The sequence below is a fragment of the Bombina bombina genome, chromosome 6 (genome assembly GCF_027579735.1).
Source record: "Bombina bombina isolate aBomBom1 chromosome 6, aBomBom1.pri, whole genome shotgun sequence".
Taxonomy (NCBI): Eukaryota; Metazoa; Chordata; class Amphibia; order Anura; family Bombinatoridae; genus Bombina; species Bombina bombina.
Genome location: NC_069504.1, coordinates 755,953,620 through 755,979,785, shown reverse-complemented (window position 1 = coordinate 755,979,785; position 26,166 = coordinate 755,953,620). Strand labels below are relative to the sequence as shown.

The following is a 26,166-nucleotide window of genomic DNA, read 5'->3' as shown; positions in this document are numbered from 1 at the left end:
TGAGTAAAACCCTTGCCCTTGTTCCGTTCGCGGAACTGGGTGGATCACTCCCATCACTAAGAGGTCTTGTACACATTGTAGAAATGCCTCTTTCTTTGCTAGGTTTGTTGATAACCTTGACAGATGAAACCTCCCTTGTGGAGGAGAAGTTTTGAAATCCAGAAGGTATCCCTGAGATATAATCTCCAACGTCCAGGGATCCCGTACATCTCTTGCCCAAGCCTGGGCAAAGAGAGAAAGTCTGCCCCCCACTAGATCCGTCTCCGGAAAGGGGGCCCTGTCTTCATGCTGTCTTAGGGGCGGAAGTAGGCTTTCTGGCCTGCTTGCCCTTGTTCCATGACTGGTTGCCTTTCCAACCTTGTCTGTAACGAGCAGTAGTTCCTTCCTGTTTTGGAGCGGAGGAAGTTAATGCTGCTCCTGCCTTGAAATTACGAAAGGCACGAAAATTAGACTGTTTGGCCTTTGATTTGGCCCTGTGCTGAGGAAGGGAGTGGCCCTTACCTCCAGTAATGTCAGCAATAATTTCCTTCAAGCCGGGCCCGAATAAGGTCTGCCCTTTGAAAGGAATATTCAGTAGTTTAGATTTAGAAGTTACATCTGCTGACCAGGATTTAAGCCATAGTGCTCTGCGCGCCTGTATGGCGAATCCGGAATTCTTAGCCGTAAGTTTGGTTAAATGCACTACGGCATCAGAAACAAACGCATTAGCTAGCTTAAGCGTTCTAAGCTTGCTCAAAGTCTCATCCAATGGTGCTGTGCGAATCGCCTCTTCCAGAGACTCAAACCAGAATGCCGCTGCAGCAGTGACAGGCGCAATGCATGCAAGAGGCTGTAATATAAAACCTTGTTGAACAAACATTTTCTTAAGGTAACCCTCTAATGTTTTATCCATTGGATCTGAGAAAGCACAACTATCCTCCACCGGGATAGTGGTACGCTTGGCTAAAGTAGATACTGCTCCCTCCACCTTAGGGACCGTCTGCCATAAGTCTCGTGTGGCGGCATTTATAGGGAACATTTTTCTAAATATCGGAGGAGGGGAAAAGGGCACACCAGGTTTATCCCACTCCTTGCTAATAATTTCAGTAAGCCTTTTTGGTATAGGAAAAATGTCAGTACACACCGGTACCGCATAGTATTTATCCAGCCTACATAATTTCTCTGGGATTGCCACCATGTCACAATCATTCAGAGCCGCTAACACCTCCCCTAGCAACACGCGGAGGTTCTCAAGCTTAAATTTAAAATTTGAAATTTCTGAATCAGGTCTCCCCGAATCAGAACTGTCACCCACAGAATGAAGCTCTCCGTCCTCATGTTCTGCAAATTGTGACGCAGTATCAGACATGGCTCTCGTGTCATCGGCGCGCTCTGTCCTTAACCCAGAGCTATCGCGCTTGCCTCTTAACTCGGGCATATTGTATAATACTTCTTTCATAACATTAGCCATATCATGTAAAGTGATTTGTAAGTGCCTTGATGTACTTGGCGCCTCAATCTCACGCATCTCCCGAGCGGGAGACGAAGGTACTGACACGTGAGGAGAGTTAGACGGCATAACTTCCCCCTCGTTGTCTGGTGATAATTTCTTTATCGGTACAGATTGACTTTTATTCAAAGTAATATCAATACAATTGGTACACATATTTCTATTGGGCTCCACATCGGCTTTTGAACATAATGAACAAGCAGATTCCTCTGTATCAGACATGTTTAAACAGACTAGCAATGAAGCTAGCAAGCTTGGAAATTACTTTCAATAAGTTTACAAGCAATATAAAAAACGCTGCAGCGCTTTTAAAAAACACAGTTGAATTAACAAAGAACTAATTCAGTTATAGTCAACAATTCTTAACGGTAAATGTAATAATTAGCAGAGGATTGCACCCATTAGCAAAAGGATGATTAACCCCTCAATACCCAAAAACGGATATCAAATTAAAATTTAATGCTTTTATCACAGTCAAACACACTGTCACAGGTCTGCTGTGACTGATTACCTCCCTCAAAAACGAATTTTGGAGACCCCTGAGCTATCTAGAGACGTCCTGGATCAAGGAGGAAGAAACAGGAAGACTGTGCTAGAATTTTAACTGCGCAACAAGGCGCTAAAAAAAGGTCCCTCCCACTCATATTACAACAGTGGGAGACCTGATATAACGTTTTCTATGCAGAAAAATACGTTAGCCATGTGGAAAAAAATCATGCCCAAAAAGGATTTATCACCAAAGTACCTCACAAAACGAATAACATGCCAGTAAACGTTTTAAAAACAAACTTTTTCAAAGTCATGCAAAGTTATCACTAAGCCTGCTACCAGTCGCTTCTACTGCAGATAAGGCTTAAGCATTATTTCAGTATTAACAGTATTTTTTCAGTCAAATTCTAGTCCCTAGAAAATAACTCAACTGCGCATACATTTATCAGCCTGATACCAGTCGCTACTACTGCATTTAAGGCTGTACTTACATCATGTGGGTAACAGCAGTGTTTTCTTAGTCAATTCCATTCCCAGAAAATATTGTACTGCACATACCTCATTTGCGGGGAACCCCGCATGCTATTCCCATTTTCTGAAGTTACCCCACTCCTCAGAATGTCGAGAACAGCCAGGGGATCTTAGTTACGCCTGCTAAGATCATAGAAAACCACAGGCAGATTCTTCTTCCAAATACTGCCTGAGATAGAAAAACAGCACACTCCGGTGCCATTTAAAATAACAAACTTTTGATTGAAGAATAATTAAGTAAAAACTCCAACTCCTCTCGCGACCTCCTTCTTTGTTGAGGGTTGCAAGAGAATGACTGGGTATGACATGTGAGGGGAGGAGCTATATAGCAGCTCTGCTTGGGTGATCCTCTTGCAACTTCCTGTTGGGAAGGAGAATATATCCCATAAGTAATGGATGACCCGTGGACTGAACACACTTAACAAGAGAAAAAGTTACACTAAAGACAACATAAATTTAAAATTACAGTCACAGTTATATAAACACTATCATATAAATATTCTATTCTTATAAATATTACAAATAAAAAGTAATAATGGTTAAATATCTTGTACATATAAAATATTAAAAAATAATTATTATTACATTTTTTTTATAGATACTATAAAATATTCAAATAATCCATAGGGTTATTTCAAAGGAACAGAAGGCCCAGAAATGTAAAACTGTGTTTATGCAGCTGCAGAAATACTTATTCCAGTAGAGAGCACATCCAGTGCTGTTCAAGCAGCAGCAGAGAATATCTCAGAGGAGTACGACAATGACCCAACAGGACAAGGCTAAGGGACAAGACCCGTAACACCTGTAGCAGGTTTGTGACTAACTCACAAAAGGAGATATTTTATCACTACCCAAGTATTTCATACTTAAATAGGACTCAAGTGAGTCTTATAACCCACTATATGTTTTACCTTCTCCTCTAGAGACAGAGATAATACTGAGATGTGCAGGGAAGTAGAAGGGATTAAAAGCTCTTGGTATGTTGGGTATTGTTGCCTCCTTCTAGTAGTAAGGAATAAATCCCAGACGTAATGGTTCATGGACTCTCACCATATTATGAAAGAAATCTTACATAAACAGAAAAAAGACTTTAATTTCCCTTTAATCACTCCTAAGACTGACTCCCACATGCTTTCTACACAACCCCATCCATTTTTTTTTCTCCTCTTCTTTTTCTTACCTCTGCGGTTATAACAGTCCTCTGCATAGCAACTGTGAGGATTGCGAGTTCGTGGTCCCTGTGGTCGTTGAGGTGGTAAAATACAACTTGGCAAGACAGGAATGTTACACGTATAACATGGTGACGGTATTCCCATTTGTCCAAGTCCTCTGAGGAAGTAAGAAAAGGGTAAGTGTCTAAGCAGGAATGACAGTAATGTGGAATGGAAGAAAGGAAAAAGCAGGGTATTATAGAGTGTAGAACATCCAGCAAAACAATTTATTTGTGTAGAAAAACATAGTGACAGTAGAGTCAGACAGAATAAGATAATACATTTACTTGAATGTACGGTTACAGGATAAACACTGAAACTCTGCAAGTCCCCACATCTTGTCAACAGGTACGGGGTCATACTTTCTACGGCAGCGGTGACATCTAGAAACCTGTAAAGGTGAATAAGAAACATCAGTTGGACATGGCCTTAATAGACAACACAATTCAATATAAATAGGGAAATGCCTAAGGCAAGATTTATCTTAAAGGTATATGAAACCCCAACATTTCTTTGGAGCATAGAATTTTTAAAAACAATTTCCAATTTAATTTGATTATCAAATATTCTTCATTACCATAGTATTCTTTGTTAAAGAGATATCTAGGTAGGTGTCTGAAGCACTACATGGCAGAAAATAGTGCTACCATCTAGTGCACTTGTAAATGTACAACATTCTTGCTAAACTGCTGCAGACACATGCACACTCTTAAGCTTATGTCCCTGCTTTTCAACATAAGATACCAAGAAAACGGAAAAAAATGATAATATAAGTAAATTAGAATGTTGTTTAAAATTGCATTTTCTATCTGAATCATAAAATATTAAAGAATAGTTCTTGCATAGCCTATCTAGAGCTGTGGGGGGAAGGGCTGATACCAGCATTTAACATTTCTTGTATCAACTACTTGAATGTCCACAGATTAGTTAAAGGGATACTAAACCCAAATGTTTTCTTTAATGATTCAGATAGTTCATGCAATTTTAAGCAAATTTCTAATTTAATCCTATTATCAATTTTTCGTTCATCTCTTGCTATTTTTATTTTAAAAGCGGGAATGTAAAGCTTTGGAGCCAGCCCATTTGTTCAGAACCTGGGTTACGCTTGCTTTTTGGTGGCTAAATGTAGCCACCAATAAGCAAGTGCTATCCAGTGTGCTGAACCTAAAACGGGCCGGCTACTAAGCTTTACATTGCTGCTTTTTAAATAAAAATAGCAAGAGAAAAAAGAAAATTTGATAATAGAAGTAAATTAGAAAGTTGCTTAAAATTGCATGAACTATCTGAATTATGAAAGAAACAATTTGTGTTTAGTATCCCTTTAAGGTACTCTGGAGTGCCAAGGGGGAAGGATTAAAAAAACTTCTCTAATTTGATTGTCTGCTATACAAAGCAGTATGTACAGAAGTTAGCACTCTTGTTCTGTTTTAATCATAATGGAATTAAAGGTTATTAAATCAGATTAAATAAGTAATGTCGACTTTGTGTTTAAGCGCTGTACTTTTGAACACTGTTACACTGTTAATAGATTTACAACTAAACACAATAATAACACAATTTATGCTTAACTGATAAATTTATTTCTCTTGTGGTGTATCCAGTCCACGGATCATCCATTACTTGTGGGATATTCTCATTCCCAACAGGAAGTTGCAAGAGGACACCCACAGCAGAGCTGTTATATAGCTCCTCCCCTAACTGCCATATCCAGTCATTCAACCGAAAACACGCAGAGAAAGGAGAAACCATAGGGTGCAGTGGTAACTGTAGTTTAAATGAAAAAAATTACCTGCTTAAAATGACAGGGCGGGCCGTGGACTGGATACACCACAAGAGAAATAAATTTATCAGGTAAGCATAAATTGTATTTTCTCTTGTAAGGTGTATCCAGTCCACGGATCATCCATTACTTGTGGGATACCAATACCAAAGCTAAAGTACACGGATGAAGGGAGGGACAAGGCAGGTACTTAAATGGAAGGTACCACTGCCTGTAAAACCTTTCTCCCAAAAATAGCCTCAGAAGAAGCAAAAGTATAAAAATTTGTAGAATTTTGAAAAAGTATGAAGCGAAGACCAAGTCGCCGCCTTGCAAATCTGTTCAACAGAAGCCTCATTTTTAAAGGCCCAAGTGGAAGCCACAGCTCTAGTAGAATGAGCTGTAATCCTTTCAGGAGGCTGCTGTCCAGCAGTCTCATAGGCTAAACGGATTATACTTCTTAGCCAAAAAGAAAGAGAGGTTGCCGAAGCCTTTTGACCTCTCCTCTGTCCAGAGTAGACAACAAACAAAGCAGATGTTTGCCGAAAATCTTTAGTAGCTTGTAAGTAAAACTTCCAAGCACGAACCACGTCCAGATTGTGTAATAGACGTTCCTTCTTTGAAGAAGGATTAGGACACAAGGATGGAACAACAATCTCTTGATTGATATTCTTGTTAGATACCACCTTAGGTAAAAACCCCGGTTTGGTACGCAGGACTAACTTATCCAAATGGAAAATCAGATAAGGAGAATCACATTGTAAGGCAGATAACTCGGAGACTCTACGAGCCGAGGAAATAGCTACCAAAAAAAGAACCTTCCAAGATAAAAGTTTGATATCTATGGGATGAAGAGGTTCAAAAGGAACTCCTTGAAGAACCTTAAGAACCAAGTTTAGCCTCCATGGAGGAGCAACCGGTTTAAACACAGGCTTGATTCTAACTAAAGCCTGACAAAAAGCAGAAATCTGTCCCATTAAAGAACTAGCTGACAATACTTTTTCCAAACCTTCTTGGAGAAAGGATAATATCCTGGGAATCCTGACTTTACTCCATGAGTAACCCTTGGATTCACACCAATAAAGATATTTACGCCATATCTTATGATAAATTTTCCTGGTTACAGGCTTTCGTGCCTGTATTAAGGTATCAATGACTGACTCGGAGAAGCCATGCTTTGATAAAATCAAGCGTTCAATCTCCATGCAGTCAGTCTCAGAGAAATTAGATTTGGATGGTGGAAAGGACCCTGAAGAAGAAGGTCCTGTCTCAGAGGCAGAGTCCATGGTGGAAAGGATGACATGTCCACTAGATCTGCATACCAGGTCCTGCGTGGCCACGCAGGCGCTATAAAAATCACAGATGCTCTCTCCTGCTTGATCTTGGCAATCAGTCGAGAGAGCAGAGGAAACGGTGAAAACACATAAGCCAGGTTGAAGGACCAGGGCGTTGCTAGAGCATCTATCAGCGTCGCCTTGGAATCCCTGGACCTGGATCCGTAACAAGGAAGCTTGGCGTTCTGTATGAGATACAGTACTGGTTTGCCCCAATGATGAATCAATTGTGCAAACACCTCCGGATGGAGTTCCCACTCCCCCGGATGAAAAGTCTGTCGACTTAGAAAATCCGCCACCCAGTTCTCTACACCTGGGATATGGATAGCTGATAGGTGGCAAGAGTGAATCTCTGCCCAATGAATTATCCTTGAGACTTCTAACATCGCTAAGGGACTTCTTGTTCCCCCTTGATGATTGATGTAAGCCACAGTCGTGATGTTGTCCGAATGAAATCTGATGTACCTCAGAGTTGCTAACTGAGGCCAAGCCTGAAGAGCATTGAATATCGCTCTCAGTTCCAGAATATTTATTGGAAGAAGTGTCTCCTCCTGAGTCCACGATCCCTGAGCCTTCAGGGAGTTCCAGACTACACCCCAACCTAGAAGGCTGGCGTCTGTTGTTACAATTGTCCAATCTGGCCTGCGAAAGGTCATACCTTTGGACAGATGGACCCGAGATAGCCACCAGAGAAGAGAATCCCTGGTCTCTTGATCCAGATTTAGTTGAGGGGACAAATCTGTGTAATCCCCGTTCCACTGACTGAGCATGCATAGTTGCAGCGGTCTGAGATGTAAGCGTGCAAACGGCACTATGTCCATTGCCGCTACCATTAAGCCGATTACATCCATGCACTGAGCCACCGAAGGGCGCGGAATGGAATGAAGAACACGGCAGGAATTTAGAAGCTCTGATAACCTGGACTCCGTCAGGTAAATTTTCATTTCTATAGAATCTATCAGAGTCCCTAGGAAGTAAACTCTCGTGAGTGGGGATAGAGAACTCTTTTCCTCGTTCACTTTCCACCCATGCGACCTCAGAAATGCCAGTACTATGTCCGTATGAGACTTGGCAATTTGGAAGTTTGAAGCCTGTATCAGGATGTCGTCTAAATAAGGGGCCACTGATATACCCCGCGGCCAGAAGCGACCCTAGAACCTTCGTGAAGATTCTTGGGGCTGTAGCTAATCCAAAAGGAAGAGCTACGAACTGGTAATGCCTGTCCAGAAAGGCAAACCTGAGAAACCGATGATGATCTTTGTGTATCGGAAAGTGAAGATAAGCATCCTCTAGATCCACTGTAGTCATATATTGACCCTCGTGGATCATAGGTAGGATGGTACGAATAGTTTCCATCTTGAATGATGGAACTCTGAGGAATTTGTTTAAGATCTTTAGATCCAAAATTGGTCTGAAGGTTCCCTCTTTTTTGGGAACCACAAACAGATTTGAGTAAAAACCCTGTCCCTGTTCCTCCTTTGGAACTGGATGGATCACTCCCATAACTAGGAGGTCTTGTACACAGTGTAAGAATGCCTCTCTCTTTATCTGGTTTGCAGATAATTGTGAAAGGTGAAATCTCCCTTTTGGGGGGGAAGCCTTGAAGTCCAGAAGATATCCCTGGGATATCATTTCCAACGCCCAGGGATCCTGAACATCTCTTGCCCACGCCTGAGCGAAGAGTGAGAGTCTGCCCCCTACTAGATCCGTTACCGTATAGGGGGCCGTTCCTTCATGCTGTCTTAGAGGCAGCAGCAGGCTTTTTAGCCTGCTTACCTTTGTTCCAGGTCTGGATTGGCCTCCGGACCGTCTTGGACTGAGCAAAAGTTCCCTCTTGTTTTGTATTAGAGGAAGTTGATGCAGTACTTGCCTTGAAGTTTCGAAAGGTACAAAAATTAGACTGTTTGGTCCTTGATTTGGACCTGTCCTGAGGAAGGGCATGACCTTTTCCTCCAGTGATATCAGCAATAATCTCCTTCAAACCAGGCCCAAATAGGGTCTGCCCCTTGAAGGGAATGTTAAGCAGCTTAGATTTTGTAAGTAACATCAGCTGACCATGGGAACGAACAATAGCATAATAGCCTGTTCTATGGCTAGCTACCACCCTAGAAGCAGCCTCTTTTTGCTCAATAGGGGGCCGTTCCTTCATGCTAGGAGTAAAGCTATATTGGATTTAGTGCTATCAAACAATACAGATATAATATCAAACATAGAAGTTAAAGAACATTTGGGTAACAGTGATCATAACATGGTCACATTTGAAATCTATTTTCAAATGCAGTGTTTTAAAGGCTTAACTAAGACTTTTAATTTCAAGAAAGCAAAATTCAACGATTTAAGGAAATCATTAAATAATATAAATTGGGACAATGTATTTTCTAATAAAAATACAGAGAATAAATGGATAATATTTAAAAATGTGTTAAATAAATATACATATCAACACATACCATATGGTTATAAAAGTAAAAATAAAAAAACAAAGCCGTTATGGCTAAATAAAAATGTGTTAAGAGAAATTAGGAAAAAACGTAGGGCATTTAAATTATTAAAAGAAAATAGTACAGACTCAGCATACAATATTTATAAGGAATGTAACAAAGCATGCAAAAAAGCAATCAAATTAGCCAAAATTGAAAATGAAAAATTAATTGCTAAGGATTCTAAGTCTAACCCTAAAAGGTTCTTTAAGTACATAAATAGCAAAAAATCTAAGAAGGATAATATAGGTACATTAAAATGCGTGGAGGGTAGCATGATAAATAATGACAGGGAGAAGGCTGAGGTACTAAACCAGTTTTTTTCTTCAGTATACACAAGAGAGGAACCATTGAATGATACTTTTGAACATAATAGAACATGCCAGTCCATACCACTAACTGGGTTTTGTTTAGAAGATATCAGGAAAAAACTGGAAAATATTAAGGTAAATAAAACTCCAGGCCCAGATGGAATACACCCAAGGGTGTTAAGGGAATTTAGCACTGTTATAGACAAACCTTTACTCTTAATTTTTCAAGACTCATTATCCTCAGGGATGGTACCCCAGGATTGGCGTAAAGCTGATGTGGTGCCACTCTTCAAAAAGGGAAGCAGGGATGATCCAGGAAGCTATAGACCAGTTAGTCTGACATCAATAGTGGGGAAGATATTTGAAGGGATTATAAGGGATTATATTGATGAGCATATTCGTGTAAACAAGATTATGAGTTCTAATCAGCATGGCTTTAGGAGATATAGATCATGTCAAACTAATCTAATTAGATTCTACGAGGAAGTAAGTAAAAATATAGATAAAGGGGAATCAGTGGATGTGATATACTTAGATTTTGCAAAGGCATTTGATACAGTGCCACATGAGAGATTAATGCACAAAATTAAGGGACTGGGAATAGCTGAAAATGTTAGCTCATGGATAAATAACTGGATAAAAGATAGGGAGCAACGAGTAGTAGTAAATGGATCATACTCAGATTGGACAAAGGTAATCAGTGGCGTCCCCCAGGGATCAGTACTGGGCCCTGTTCTTTTTAATATTTTTATAAATGACTTGGAGCAAGGATTAAATAGCGACATCTCTATTTTTGCAGATGATACTAAGTTAAGTAAGGTCATAAGGTCAGAGCAGGACGAACTGTCTTTACAAAGGGATTTGCTAAAATTAGAACTATGGGCAAGTGAATGGAAAATGTGATTTAATACGGAAAAATGCAAGGTTCTACATTTTGGAAGTAAAAATAAGCAGGCTACGTATTTTTTAAATGGGACAAGACTTAGCCAAACACAGGAGGAAAGGGATTTGGGAGTAGTAATAGATAACAAGCTAAAGATGGGTGCACAATGCAGGGCAGCGGCTTCAAAGGCTAATAAGATACTAGCATGTATTAAAAGAGGCATTGATTCAAGGGAGGAAAGCATAATTCTGTCATTATATAAAGCCCTGGTAAGACCTCACCTTGAGTTTGGAGTGCAGTTCTGGGGACCAATTGCTAAAAAAGATATTGCAGAACTAGAAAAAGTTCAGAGAAGGGCCACAAAGCTAATAAGGGGATTGGAGAAATTAACCTATGAGGAGAGGCTAGCCAAACTGGGTCTGTTTTCTTTAGAAAAAAGGCGCTTGAGAGGTGACATGATTACTTTATATAAATATATTCAAGGCCCATATACAGAGATGGCAGAAGCTCTGTTTATTCCAAGAAAATTGTTTCTGACAAGAGGTCATAATTTAAGGTTGGAGGAAAGGAGATTTAATCTCCTGCAACGGAAACGTTTTTTCACTGTGAGAGCAATAAAATTGTGGAACTCATTACCAAAGGAGGTAGTGAATGCCAATACCATAGATACATTTAAAAATAGTCTGGATAAGTTTCTGTATTCAAACAAAATTCATGGATATGATTGCTAGTATTAAATGGGTCACATTTTAATGGGGTTATTTAAGCTTAACTGGAGCTTTTTGTAAGTATTTTAGATTTGTATAGGTTGAACTCGATGGACTTCAGTCTTTTTTTCAACCTTATCTACTATGTTACTATGAATATGTGCCTTTCACAGAGAAGAACTCTCCTGTAGCATATCAGTCTGATCCTGACTTCACAGTACAGTCCAGCCCCGAAATACCAGGCAATCCCTCTCTGAACAAGAGAAACAGCAAAACCCCAGACGTATGTTTCGGCCTATTGTGGGCCTCGTCAATGAGGTGCAGCCATATCCCTCTAGGCACACTGAGCAACGGGTCCACGTCTGGATTCCCGCATCACACTTAGGGAGACTTCCCTAAGTGTCATAATTTGCATAAATAAAAAGAGAGAAGCGCTCAACCTGGGAACGAACAATAGCATAATAGCCTGTTCTATCGCTAGTTACCACCCTAGAAGCAGCCTCTTTTTGCTCAATATGTGCCTTTCACAGAGAAGAACTCTCCTGTAGCATATCAGTCTGATCCTGACTTCACAGTACAGTCCAGCCCCGAAATACCAGGCAATCCCTCTCTGAACAAGACCCGTTGCTCAGTGTGCCTAGAGGGATGTGGCTGCACCTCACTGACGAGGCCCACAATAGGCCGAAATGTACGTCTGGGGTTTTGCTGTTCTCTCGTTCAGAGAAGGATTGCCTGGTATTTCGGGGCTGGACTGTACTGTGAAGACAGGATCAGACTGATATGCTTCAGGAAAGTTTTTCTCTGTGAAAGGCACATGTTGAGCAAAAAGAGGCTGCTTCTTGGGTGGTAACTAGCCATAGAACAAGCTATTATGCTATTGTTCGTTCCCAGGTTGAGCGCTTCTCTCTTTTTATTTATGCAAATTATGACATTTTGGGAAGTCTCCCTAAGTGTGATGCGGGAATCCAGACGTGGACCCGTTGCTCAGTGTGCCTAGAGGGATATGGCTGCACCTCACTGACGAGGCCCACAATAGGCCGAAACGTACGTCTGGGGTTTTGCTGTTTCTCTCGTTCAGAGAAGGATTGCCTGGTATTTCGGGGCTGGACTGTACTGTGAAGACAGGATCAGACTGATATGCTTCAGGAAAGTTTTTCTCTGTGAAAGGCACATGTTGAGCAAAAAGAGGCTGCTTCTTGGGTGGTAACTAGCCATAGAACAAGCTATTATGCTATTGTTTGTTCCCAGGTTGAGCGCTTCTCTCTTTTTATTTATGCTCTGTATTTCGTCTAACCCCAGAGCTATCTCGCTTACCTCTAAATTCAGGTAGTCTGGCTAATACCGCTGACAGTGTATTATCCATGACTGCCGCCATGTCTTGTAAAGTAATCGCTATGGGCGCCCTAGATGTATTGGCGCCATTTGAGCGTGAGTCCCTTGAGCGGGAGTCAAAGGATCTGACACGTGGGGAAAGTTAGTCGGCATAACTTCCCCCTCGTCAGAATCCTCTGGTGATAAATTTTTTACAGACAGAATATGATCTTTATTGCTTAAAGTGAAATCAGTACATTTGGTACACATTCTAAGAGGGGGTTCCACCATGGCTTTTAAACATAATGAACAAGGAGTTTCCTCTATGTCAGACATGTTTGTACAGACTAGCAATGAGACTAGCAAGCTTGGAAAACACTTTAAATCAAGTTAACAAGCAAATATAAAAAAAGGTACTGTGCCTTTAAGAGAAACAAATTTTGTCAGAATTTGAAAAACAGTGAAAAAAGGCAGTTACACAAACAAAATTTTTACAGTGTGTATAATAAGCTAACAGAGCATTGCACCCACTTGCAAATAGATGATTAACCCCTTAGTTCAAAAAACAAATAAAAAAAAACGACATAAACGTATTTAAACAGTCACAATCAACTGCCACAGCTTTGCTGTGGCTCATACCTTCCCCAATAAATGACTTTAGGCCCTTTTAAGATGTCCTGCAGCATTCAGGGGACTTTTGAGGAAAAATGGATGTCTCAGTCTGTAATTTTAACTGTGCAAAAAAGCGCTAAAATAGGCCCCTCCCACTCATACTACAACAGTGGAAAGCCTCAGGAAACTGTTACTAGGCCAAAATAAAGCCAGCCATGTGGAAAAAAATTAGGCCCCCATAATTTTTATCACCAGACACACATATAAAAACGATTAAACATGCCAGCAAACGTTTTATATTGTATTTAAATAAGGGTAATACCCCTGAGAGTAAGCATGATACCAGTCGTTATTAAATCACTGTATTCAGGCTTAACTTACATTAATTCGGTATCAGCAGCATTTTCTAGCATTTCCAATCCTAGAAAAAATTATAACTGCACATACCTCATTAGCAGAATAAACTGCACGCCATTCTCCCGCTGAAGTTACCTCACTCCTCAGACATATGTGAGAACAGCAATGGATCTTAGTTACAACCTGCTAAGATCATAGAAAACTCAGGCAGATTCTTCTTCTACTTCTGCCTGAAATAAAACAGTACAACTCCGGTACCATTTAAAATAACAAACTTTTGATTGAAGAAAATAAACTATTTTTTACCACTCTCTCTTACTACCTCCATGCGTGTTGAGAGTTGCAAGAGAATGACTGGGTATGGCAGTTAGGGGAGGAGCTATATAACAGCTCTGCTGTGGGTGTCCTCTTGCAACTTCCTGTTGGGAATGAGAATATCCCACAAGTAATGGATGATCCGTGGACTGGATACACCTTACAAGAGAAAACAAAATTTATGCTTACCTGATAAATTATTTTCTTTCCTGGCATGGATTCCATTTAATTACTGTTGGGAAATTCAACTCCTGGCCACCAGGAGGAGGCAAAGACACTCCAGCAAAACATAAGTATCCCTCCCACTTCCCATACTCCCCAGTCATTCAGCCAAGGGAATAAGGAAAGAGAAACACTAGGGGTAAAGAGGTGCCTGAAGATTATAAAAATAGATGCCGCCTAAAAAAATAATAAAAGGGTGGGTCGTGGACTCTCTATGCCAAGAAAGAAAATAATTTATCAGGTAAGCATAAATTTTGTTTTCTTGCCAATGGCATGGAGAGTCTACGATTCCATTAAATTACTGTTGTGAAACCAATACCCAAACCTGAGAGGACAGAGAATGGACAGGGAGGGAGAACTGAAGGCAGGCGGATCTAAACTGAAGGCACCACCTCTAGAAGCACTGTTCTCCCAAAAGAAACCTCAGCTGAGGTAACAACATCAAATTTGTAAAATGTTTAAAAGTTATGCAAAGAGGTCCAAGGAGACACCTTACAGATTTGTTCCATGTAAGCTTCGTTCTTAAAAGCCCAGGAAGAAGAAACAGCACGGAAGAGAAAGCCGTAATTCTCTCAGGAGACTGCTGTCCCGCTGTCTCATAAGACAAAAAAAATGACACTCCTCAGCTAAAAGGAAAGAGTAGTTGTAGTGGCCTTTTACGCCCTTGAACCTACCGAAATACATTACAAATAAATAAGAATATTGTCAAAACTGGAAAATAAAATAAGGGGGGGGGGGGGTCACACTGTAAGGCTGACAATTATGGCACTCTACAAGCAGAAGAAATAGCCAACAAAACAAAACTTTCCAAGATAAAAGTTTAATAGCAACAGAATGCAAAGGCTCAAACAGCGACTTCTGCAGAATACAAAGAAATAGATTAAGGTTATAGGGGGGAGCAACAGACTTAAACACGGGCCTGATTCTAACCAGGGCCTGAACAAAAAACTGAACATCCGACAAACTGGCTAACTTTTTATGAAACAAAACTGAAAGGGCAGAGATCTGTCCATATAAAGAACTAGCAGACAAACCCCTCTCCACACCCTCTTGGAGAAACAAAAGAATTTGAGGAACTCGTACCTTGAGCTAAGGAAAACCTCGAGATTTGCACCAAGAAAGATTGGTGTGCTAGACCTTATAATACATCCGGTGAGTCACTGGCGGACGCGCCTAAATCAGAGTTTCAATGACCCTATCTGAAAAAAAACTATCTTAAACATTCAATTTTAGAAGCTCAACATCTGCAGCTGGAATCAAACCAACAACCTTTATGTTGAAAGCCACAAAGCTAACCACTAGGCTACATGGTCTGCTTCCTCCAAGCAGACAATCTCAGATAATCCAGATTTCAGTGGAGGAACTGACCTTGAAGTAGAAGGTCCTTCCTCGGCAGAAACTTTACCAGATCCGCCAACCAAGTCCTGAGTGGCGAAGCTGGAACAATTAGAATCAGAGGTCCGCTCCAGCTTGATGCGGGCTAAACGGAGGGAACAGAAAAAAAACTGACTGAATTCTCATGGAACAGCTAGTGTATCCACCAGCACTGCCTGAGGGCACCTTCGATCTGGAGCCATATCTGGGCTGCTTGGTAAGGAGGCGAGAAGCCATAATGACTATATCCGAAACCCCCCACCTGAGGATTATCTTCGAGAACACCTCTGGATGCAGCCCTAGAATGCCTGTCAGCTCAGATAGTCCACTTCCTAGTAGTCCACACCATGGATATGAATGGCCAAATATGACAAATGAGAGACTCCCTACCACTGAGGGAAGCGAGAGACTTCCTTCATCGCCAGGGAACTCCTTGTTCCTCCTTGATGATTGATGCAAACCAGAGAAGTTATTTGTCTGACTGAATCTGAGAGATCGGACATAACTCAGATGAGGCCACGCTACCAGAGCATTGAAGATAGCTCTCAGCTCCAGAATGTTTATCGGAAGGACAAATTCCTCCGGCCACCAAAAACCCTGAGTTCTTAAGGGACCCCAAACAGCTTCCCAGCCTGAGAGGCTGGCATCTGTAGACACAATCTCCCTTGATGGTCTCAAAAGGTACATGCAGTGGGACAGATGATCCTGATAGAGCCACCAGAAGAGAATTATCTTGTGTGGTTTTCTAGGACGATTAGCTGAGACAGATGCAAATGATCGCCGTTCCATTGACTGAGCATACATAGTTGGAGAGGTCTCAGATGGAAGCAGACAAAAGGAATAATGTCTATGCAGGCCACCATGAGACCAATTACCTCCATGCACTGCATCACTGAAGGGCGTGCCAAGAACTGCAGAGAGAAAGGCAGAGAGAAGTCTGGATGTTCTCAAATCTGACAGGAAGATCTTCATGGAGACAGAATCTAGACCCTGGTATTGGGAACCAGATAACTCTTATCATTATAGACAAGGGCCGACTAAATGGCAGGGATACAAAAGGAAAAAGATTCTCCAGAAAGACAAATTCCTTCTTGGGAACAAAATCCTAGGCACCACTAGAGAGAGGTACTGAAGATAACCCACTGAAATGCAAGTAAAAATCCTCAAATAAGAGACAAACTGGATCTCATGTTAGAGAATAACCAACACACATAGATATGAGTATGTGGGACAAATTGTCATAATGCTGAGAAAAAAACAGTCCAAGATGAGAACTCGTCAAATAACTATAATTGCCCCCTGGTAATGAGAAAGCTACAGATATGCACAAATTCTACATAAGGACGAAGCTCTCTTAGACCTAAATAATAGTTATATAGCAAAAACTGACAGGGTGTTTAAAATATTAAATTATGCTTATCTGATCATTTTCTTTTCTTCTGATGTAAATAATCCACAGCTGCATTCATTACTTTTGGGAATTCAGAACATGGCCACCAGGAGGAGGCAAAGACACCCCAGCCAAAGGCTTAAATACCTCCCCGACTTCCCTCACCCCCAGTCATTCTGCCAAGGGAAGAAGGAACAGTAGGAGAAATATCAGGGTGAAAAAGGTGCCAGAAGAACACAGCCACCTCATAGATAAAAAGCAGGCGGGGAGCTGTGGACTCTTCCCATCAGAAGAAAAGAAAATTATCAGGTAAGCATAATTTAAGAAGAGTCCACAGCTGCATTCATTACTTTTGGGAAAACAATACCCAAGCTATAGAGGACACTGAATGCAACAAACAGAAGTTAGCCCCTGTCGAAGGGCACCACAGCCTGAAATTACCCATCACCCAATAAAAAACTGTATCGGGGGGACTTCTAGGCAGCGGCCATCACTGGTCGCACTGAGCTTCAGCTCAGTCCTTCACCACCTTTCTTCTCATTTTGGGCTGAAAAATCGATATTAGCATATCTAATCAGGTGGAGAGGTTTAACAGAGAACGCTTTGACCCAAGAGATAGGGTTTTGGACCGAAGTGTGGCTCTCCAGCCCTCAGTACCGGACTTTATAGCATGGGGCCTTCCCCTATTTTTAAAGCCTCTTTTGTCCCCACAACTGCTGCACCTATTGTGTAGCCAATGCCCTACGTGGCAAATTACTAACAATGGAAGATACTCAGATTGGTATTGCTGAGCTGATCCTACTTTTAGAAGATCACAGAATCCAACTCTGCAAAGCTATAAAAAAAAGCATTCCACCCGGAGGCTCGCAACTACAAAAAAGTAGAAGAACAGTCACAGGTTGCAAATACACCCAGTTCTTCTAAGGAAGATATCGTAGCAACAGACAAGAATATGGTTCCAAGATCTGTAATAACATAAACAATGTGACAAACCAACCGACCATTCAAGCCAAGAGACTCCCATATGAGCTGGTTCCGGACGCCATTAGTTCTATGATGCAACGGAGAGAATCAGCCAGATGGTTCTGTTTGGTAAAGCTAGGATGTATAGTGGAGGATGTCCTTAACACACTGGTTAGAAACCACTATTCGGAGCTTTCAAGCCTGGAAATAATTATATGGCTGGAGATCTCCCTTACTATACAAGCACTGGAGTGCGCACTTCCTTCCAACCTGGCCATGTGCGACAGTCAAGCCAGCTCAGAGTTAGATAAGATAGAGACCGCTATTACATCAGCTCAGCGTTTACAGGTTGTGGCTACCAAGAGGCTCGGAGAGCCCACAGAGGTCAAAATGACAATCAGATGCGGTTTTGGGTTATGTGAGAGTTGATGCATTGCACTAAAAGTTGGCTCTGGGACTTCTGCTATCACCACTGTCAAGGTACGATCCATAAACTGGGACCCTGGAGGATATTATAAGCCCATGGTGAAATCCGGAGTTGGGTAAATGGAAAACTACCTCTTGACTGGTGTCAAACCCTCATCTTATTTTATTACCGTGGACATTCTTTTGTATTGTTCCAAGGAAGAGGTCGAGTATATGTTTGTTCTCCAGTTAGTATTATTAACATGAGGCCAGATTACGAGTTTTGCATTAGAAGCTATGCGGTGCTAACAAGCAGTTTTTTCTCACCGCTCACTTACCTACAGCGCTGGTATTACGGGTTTTTACAAACACAGCGTTAAAAGGCAAGAGGTGAGCGTTGAGCAAAATTGTGCTCCTTACCGCACTCCAATACCAGCACTGCTTAAGTCAGCGGTGAGCTGGTTGTACGTGTTTGTGCACGATTTCCCCATAGACATCAATAGAGAGAGCCGGCTGAGAAAAAGTCTAACACCTGCAATAAAGTAGCATAAAGCTCAGTAACGCAGCCCCATTGAACATGAACCCCGAGTCTAAACACACTAAATCTTACACTTATTAACCCCTAATCTGCCGCCCCCGACATAGTCGCCACCTACATTATATTTTTTAACCGCTAATCTACCGCTCCAGACATCGCCGCCACTATAATAAACATATTAACCCCTAAACCGCCGCACTCCTGCCTCGCAAACATTAGTTAAATATTAATAACCCCTAATCTGCCGTCCCTAACATCGCTGCCACCTGCCTACATTTATTAGCCCCTAATCTAAACGTCGCCACCACTATACTAAATGTATTAACCCCTAAACCTAAGTCTAACCCTAACACCCCCTAACTTAAATATAATTACAATAAATCTAAATAAAAATTAATATTATTACCTAAATAATTCCTATTTAAAACTAAATACTTACCTATATAATAAACCCTAACGCCTAGATTTAGAGTTCTGCGTTAGCCGTCAAAACCAGCATTAGGGGGTCCTAACGCTGGTTTTGGCCGCCCGCTGGTATTTAGAGTCAGTCAGGAAAGGGTCTAACGCTCACTTTCCAGCCGCGACTTTTCCATACCGCAGATCCCCTTACGCCATTTGCGTATCCTATCTTTTCAATGGGATCTTTCTAACGCTGGTATTTAGAGTCTTGGCTGATGTGAGCGTTAGAAATCTGACGACAACACTCCAGCCGCAGAGAAAAGCCAGGAGTTAAGAGCTTTCTGGGCTAACGTCGGTTCATAAAGCTCTTAACTACTGTGCTCTAAAGTACACTAACACCCATAAACTACCTATGTACCCCTAAACCGAGGCCCCCCCACATCGCCGCCACTCTAATAAATTTTTTTAACCCCAAATCTGCCTACCACACACCGCCGCAACCTACATTATCCCTATGTACCCCTAATCTGCTGCCCCTAACACCGCCGACCCCTACATAATACTTATTAACCCCTAATCTGCCCCCCCCAACGTCGCCGCCACCTTACCTACAATTATTAACCCCTAATCTGCCGACCGGACCTCACCGCTATTATAATAAAGTTATTAACCCCTAATCCGCCTCACTCCCGCCTCAAAAACCCTATAATAAATAGTATTAACCCCTAATCTGCCCTCCCTAACATCGCCGACACCTAACTTCAAGTATTAACCTCTAATCTGCCGACCGGACCTCGCCGCTACTCTAATAAATGTATTAACCCCTAAAGCTAAGTCTAACCCTAACACCCCCCTAAGTTAAATATAATTTTTATCTAAAGAAATAAAATAAATCTTATTAAATAAATTATTCCTATTTAAAGCTAAATACTTACCTGTAAAATAAACCCTAATATAGCTACAATATAAATAATAATTATATTGTAGCTATTTTAGGATTAATATTTATTTTACAGGCAACTTTGTATTTATTTTAACCAGGTACAATAGCTATTAAATAGTTAATAACGATTTAATAGCTACCTAGTTAAAATAATTACAAAATTACCTGTAAAATAAATCCTAACCTAAGTTACAATTAAACCTAACACTACACTATCATTAAATAAATTAAATACAAATACCTACAAATAAATACACTAACGAAAGTACAAAAAATAAAAAAAGAACTAAGTTACAAAATATAAAAAAATAATTTACAAACATTATAAAAAATATTACAACAATTTTAAGCTAATTACACCTACTCTAAGCCCCCTAATAAAATAACAAAGCCCCCCAAAATAAAAAAAATGCCCTACCCTATTCTAAAATAAACATTGAAAAGCTCTTTTACCTTACCAGCCCTTAAAAGGGCCTTTTGCGGGGCATGCCCCAAAGAATTCTGCTCTTTTGCCTGTAAAAAAAAACATACAATACCCCCACCCCAACATTACAACCTACCACCCACATACCCCTAATCTAACCCAAACCCCCCTTAAATAAACCTAACACTAAGCCCCTGAAGATCTCCCTACCTTGTCTTCACCACGCCGGGTATCACTGATCCGTCCAGAAGAGACTCCGAAGTCTTATCCGGGCGATGTCTTCATCCAAGTGGGGGCTGAAGAAGTCCATCATCAGCTGAAGTCTTCATCCAAGCGGGGGCTGAAGAGGTCCATCATCGGCTGAAGTCTTCATCCAAGCGGGGGCTGAAGAGGTCCATCATCCAGCTGAAGTCTTCTATCAAGCGGCATCTTCAATCTTCTTTCTTCCGGCTCCATCTTCATCCCGCCGACGCGGAACATCCATCCTGGCCGACGAACTCCCGACGAATGGAGGTTCCTTTCAGATTGAGCTTGCATTCTATTGGCTGTTCCGATCAGCCAATAGAATGCGAGCTCAATCTGATTGGCTGATCCAATCAGCCAATCGGATTGAACTTGAATCTGATTGGCTGATTTTCCTACCTTAATTCCGATTGGCTGATAGAATCCTATCAGCCAATCGGAATTCGAGGGACGCCATCTTGGATGACGTCCCTTAAAGGAACCTTCATTCGTCGGGAGTTCGTCGGCCAGGATGGATGTTCCGCGTCGGCGGGATGAAGATGGAGCCGGAAGAAAGAAGATTGAAGATGCCACTTGACAGCCGGATGATGGATCTCTTCAGCCCCCGCTTGGATGAAGACTTCAGCCGATGATGGACCTCTTCAGCCCCCGCTTGGATGAAGACTTCAGCCGATGATGGACCTCTTCAGCCCCCGCTTGGATGAAGACATCGCCCGGATAGGATGAAGACTTCGGAACCTCTTCTGGACGGATCGGTGATACCCGGCTTGGTGAAGACAAGGTAGGGAGATCTTCAGGGGCTTAGTGTTAGGTTTATTTAAGGGGGGTTTGGGTTAGATTAGGAGTATGTGGGTGGTGGGTTGTAATGTTGGGGTGGGGGTATTGTATGTTTTTTTTTACAGGCAAAAGAGCAGAATTCTTTGGGGCATGCCCCGCAAAAGGCCCTTTTAAGGGCTGGTAAGGTAAAAGAGCTTTTCAATGTTTATTTTAGAATAGGGTATGGCATTTTTTTTATTTTGGGGGGCTTTGTTATTTTATTAGGGGGCTTAAAGTAGGTGTAATTAGCTTAAAATTTTTGTAATATTTTTATAATGTTTGTAAATTATTTTTTTATTTTTTGTAACTTAGTTCTTTTTTATTTTTAGTTAGTGTATTTATTTGTATTTATTTGTAGGTATTTGTATTTAATTTATTTAATGATAGTGTAGTGTTAGGTTTAATTGTAACTTAGGTTAGGATTTATTTTATAGGTAATTTTGTAATTATTTTAACTAGGTAGCTATTAAATAGTTATTAACTATTTAATAGCTATTGTACCTGGTTAAAATAAATTGAAAGTTACCTGTAAAATAAATATAAATCCTAAAATAGCTACAATATAATTATTATTTATATTGTAGCTATATTAGGGTTTATTTTACAGGTAAGTATTTAGCTTTAAATAGGAATAATTTATTTAATAAGATTTATTTTATTTCGTTAGATAAAAATTATATTTAACTTAGGGGGGTGTTAGGGTTAGACTTAGCTTTAGGGGTTAATACATTTATTAGAGTAGCGGTGAGGTCCGGTCGGCAGATTAGGGGTTAATAATTGTAGGTAAGGTAGCAGCGACGGGGGGGGGGGCAGATTACGGGTTAATAAATATTATGTAGGTGTCGGCGGTGTATGGGGCAGCAGATTAGGGGTTCATAACTTTATTATAGTAGCGGTGAGGTCCGGTTGGCAGATTAGGGGTTAATAATTGTAGGTAGGTAGCGGCGACGTTGGGGGGGGGGGGCAGATTAGGGGGTAATAAATATAATATAGGGGTCGGCGGGGGTTAGGGGCAGCAGATTAGGGGTTCATAGGGATAACGTAGGTTGCGGCGGTGTCCGGAGCGGCAGATTAGGGGTTAATTGTGTAATGCAGGTGTCAGCGATAGCGGGGGCGGCAGATTAGGGGTTAATAAGTGTAAGGTTAGGGGTGTTGAGACTTGGGGTACATGTTAGAGTGTTAGGTGCAGACTTAGGAAGTGTTTCCCCATAGGAAACAATGGGGCTGCGTTAGGAGCTAATCGCTGCTTTTTTGCAGGTGTTTCCTATGGGGGAATTGTGCACGAGCACGTTTTTTAAGCTGGCCGCGTCCGTAAGCACCGCTGGTATTTAGAGTTGCAGTGGCGGTAAATATGCCTGTACGCTCCCTTTTTGGAGCCTAACGCAGCCCTTCTGTGAACTCTAAATACCAGCGGTATTTAAAAGGTGCGGGGGGAAAAAAACACGCGTAGCTAACGCACCCCTTTGGCCGCAGAACTCTAAATCTAGCCGTAAGCTAGCTACAATATAACTTATAGTTACATTGTAACTAACTTAGGGTTTATTTTTATTTTACAGGCAAGTTTGTTTTTATTTTAACTAGGTAGAATAGTTACTAAATAGTTATTAACTATTTAATAACTACTAAGCTAAAATAAATAAAAAAATTAAAAAAATAAAACCTAACCTAAGTTACACTAACACCTAACACTACACTACAATTAAATAAATTAACTAAATTAAAAACAATTAAATAAATTAAATTAGCTAAATCACAAACCCCCCCACTAAATTACAGAAAATAAAAAACAAATTACAGATCTTTAAACTAATTACACCTAATCTAATAGCTTTATCAAAATAAAAAAGCCCCCACAAAATAAAAAAAAAACCCTAGCATAAACTAAACTATCAATAGCCCTTAAAAGGGCCTTTTGTGGGGCATTGCCTTAAAGCAATCAGCTCTTTTACCTGTAAAAAAAGAAATACAAACAACCCCCCCAACAGTAAAACCCACCACCCGGACAACCAACCCCCCAAATAAAATACTAACTAAAAAAACCTAAGCTCCCCATTGCCCTGAAAAGGGCATTTGGATGGGCACTGCCCTTAAAAGGGCAGTTAGCTCTATTGCTGCCCAAACCCTAACCTAAAAATAAAACCCACCCAATACACCCTTAAAAAATCCAAACATTAACCACCTGAAGATCGACTAACCGTTCTGAAGACCGGACATCCATCCTCAAGGAAGAGGCAGAAGTCTTCATCCAACCGGGCCGAAGTCCTCAACGAAGCCAGGAGAAGTCTTCATCCAAGCCGGGCGAAGTGGTCCTCCAGAAGGGCAGAAGTGTTAATCCAGCCGGCATCTTCTATCTTCATCCATCGGACGCGGAGCGGGTCCATCTTCAAGACATCTGACGTTGAGCATCCTCTTCATCCGGAGTCTTCTTACTGAATGAAGGTACCTTTAAGTGACATCATCCAAGATGGCGTCCCTTAGATTCCAATTGACTGATAGAATTCTATTAGCCAATCGGAATTAAGGTAGAAAAAGTCATATTGGCTGATGCAATCAGCCAATAGGATTAAAGTTCAATCCTATTGGCTGATCCAATCAGCCAATAGGATTGAGCTTACATTCTATTGGCTGATTGGAACAGCCAATAGAATGCAAGCTCAATTCTTTTGGCTGATTGCATCAGCCAATAGGATTTTTTCTACCTTAATTCCGATTGGCTAATACAATTCTATCAGCCAATCGGAATCTAAGGGACGCCATATTGGATGACGTCACTTAAAGGTACCTTCATTCAGTAAGAAGACTCCGGATGAAGAGGATGCTCCGCGTCGGATGTCTTGAAGATGGACCCGCTCCGCGTCGGATGAAGATAGAAGATGCCGTCTGGATGAAGAATTCTGCCCGTCTGGAGGACCACTTCGCCCGGTTTGGATGAAGACTTCTCCTGGCTTCGTTGAGGACTTCGGCCCCGTTGGATGAAGACTTCTGCCGCTTCATGGAGGATGGATGTCCGGTCTTCAGAAGAGTAAGTCGATCTTCAGGGGTTTAGTGTTAGGATTTTTTAAGGGTGTATTGGGTGGGTTTTATTTTTAGGTTAGGGTTTGGGCCTGCAATAGAGCTAACTGCCCTTTTAAGGGCAATGCCCATCCAAATGCCCTTTTCAGGGAAATGGGGAGCTTAAGTTTTTTTTAGTTAGTATTTTATTTGGGGGTTTGGTTGTGTGGGTGGTGGGTTTTACAGTTGAGGGGGTTGTTTGTATTTTTTTTTTTTTACAGGTAAAAGAGCTGATTACTTTGGGGCAATGCCCCGCAAAAGGCCCTTTTAAGGGCTATTGATAGTTTAGTTTAGACTAGGTTTTTTTTTATTTTGGGGGGGCTTTTTTATTTTGATAGGGCTATTAGATTAGGTGTAATTAGTTTAAAGATCTGTAATTTGTTTTTTATTTTCTGTAATTTTGTGATTTTTTTTGTGATTTAGCTAATTTAATTTAATTTATTTAATTGTTTTTAATTTAGTTAATTTATTTAATTGTAGTGTAGTGTTAGTGTAACTTAGGTTAGGTTTTATTGTACAGGTACTTTTTTATTTATTTTAGCTAGGGAGTTATTAAATAGTTAATAACTATTTAGTAACTATTCTACCTAGTTAAAATAAATACAACCTGTAAAATAAAAATAAACCCTAAGCTAGTTACAATGTAACTATTAGTTATATTGTAGCTAGCTTAGGGTTTATTTTATAGGTAAGTATTTAGTTTTAAATAGGAATAATTTAGTTAATTATAGTAATTTACTTTAGATTTATTTAAATTATATTTAAGTTAGGGGATGTTAGGGTTAGACTTAGATTTAGGGGTTAATACATTTAATATAGTGGCGACGACGTTGGGGACAGCAGATTAGGGGTTAATAAATTTAGGTAGGTGGCGGCGATGTTAGGGATAGCAGATTAAGGGTTAATATTATTTAACTAGTGTTTACGAGGTGGGAGTGCGGCAGTTTAGGGGTTAATATGTTTATTATAGTGGCGGTGATGTCCGGAGCGGCAGATTAGGGGTTAAAACATTTATTTTAGTATTTGCGATGCGGGAGGGCCTCGGTTTAGGGGTTAATAGGTAGTTTATGGGTGTTAGTGTACTATTTAGCACTTTAGTTACGAGTTTTATGCTACGGCGTTGTACCATAAAACTCTTTCCTACTGACTTTAGAATGCGTTAGGGATCTTGGAGGTAGAGGGTGTACCGCTCACTTTTTGGCCTCCCAGGACAGACTCGTAATACCGGCGCTATGGAAGTCCCATATAAAAAAGACTTAACAAAGTTTGCGTAAGTCGTTTTGTGGTAAGGCCAAAGAAGTGTGCGGTGCCCCTAAACCTGCAAGACTCGTAATAGCAGCGGGCGTAAAAAATCAGCCTTAGGACCTGTTAACGCTGCTTTTTTACCTTAACGCACAACTCGTAATCTATCCGATGGTTTTTCTAGAGGTCTTTTATGCCAGTTCATAACAGGGAACTCTGTGAGTAATTAAGGCTGTATTTTATATTAGCAGATGAAACATTAGGAACTAAGAATGCAAATTATGTTGTTTTTGTGTGAACCTTTCTAGATTAAACAGGATATCGGCTAGATTAAGAGTTTTTCGTTAGAAGCTGTGCGGTGCTAACG

The 26,166-nt window shown here is 40.8% G+C and overlaps 1 protein-coding gene across 2 annotated transcripts in view; it reads right to left on the bottom strand.

Moving 5' to 3' along the window:
- Nucleotides 1-26,166, bottom strand: part of SHFL (shiftless antiviral inhibitor of ribosomal frameshifting) — a 571,473-nt gene that overhangs the window by 152,600 nt on the left and 392,707 nt on the right. For both annotated transcript variants that reach the window (XM_053718031.1, XM_053718032.1), the window contains 2 exons: nucleotides 4,008-4,111; nucleotides 3,690-3,838 (listed from right to left, as the gene is read on the bottom strand). In XM_053718031.1, coding sequence (XP_053574006.1) covers nucleotides 3,690-3,838; nucleotides 4,008-4,111 — 253 coding nt within the window. The remainder of the gene's footprint in view (nucleotides 1-3,689; nucleotides 3,839-4,007; nucleotides 4,112-26,166) is intronic.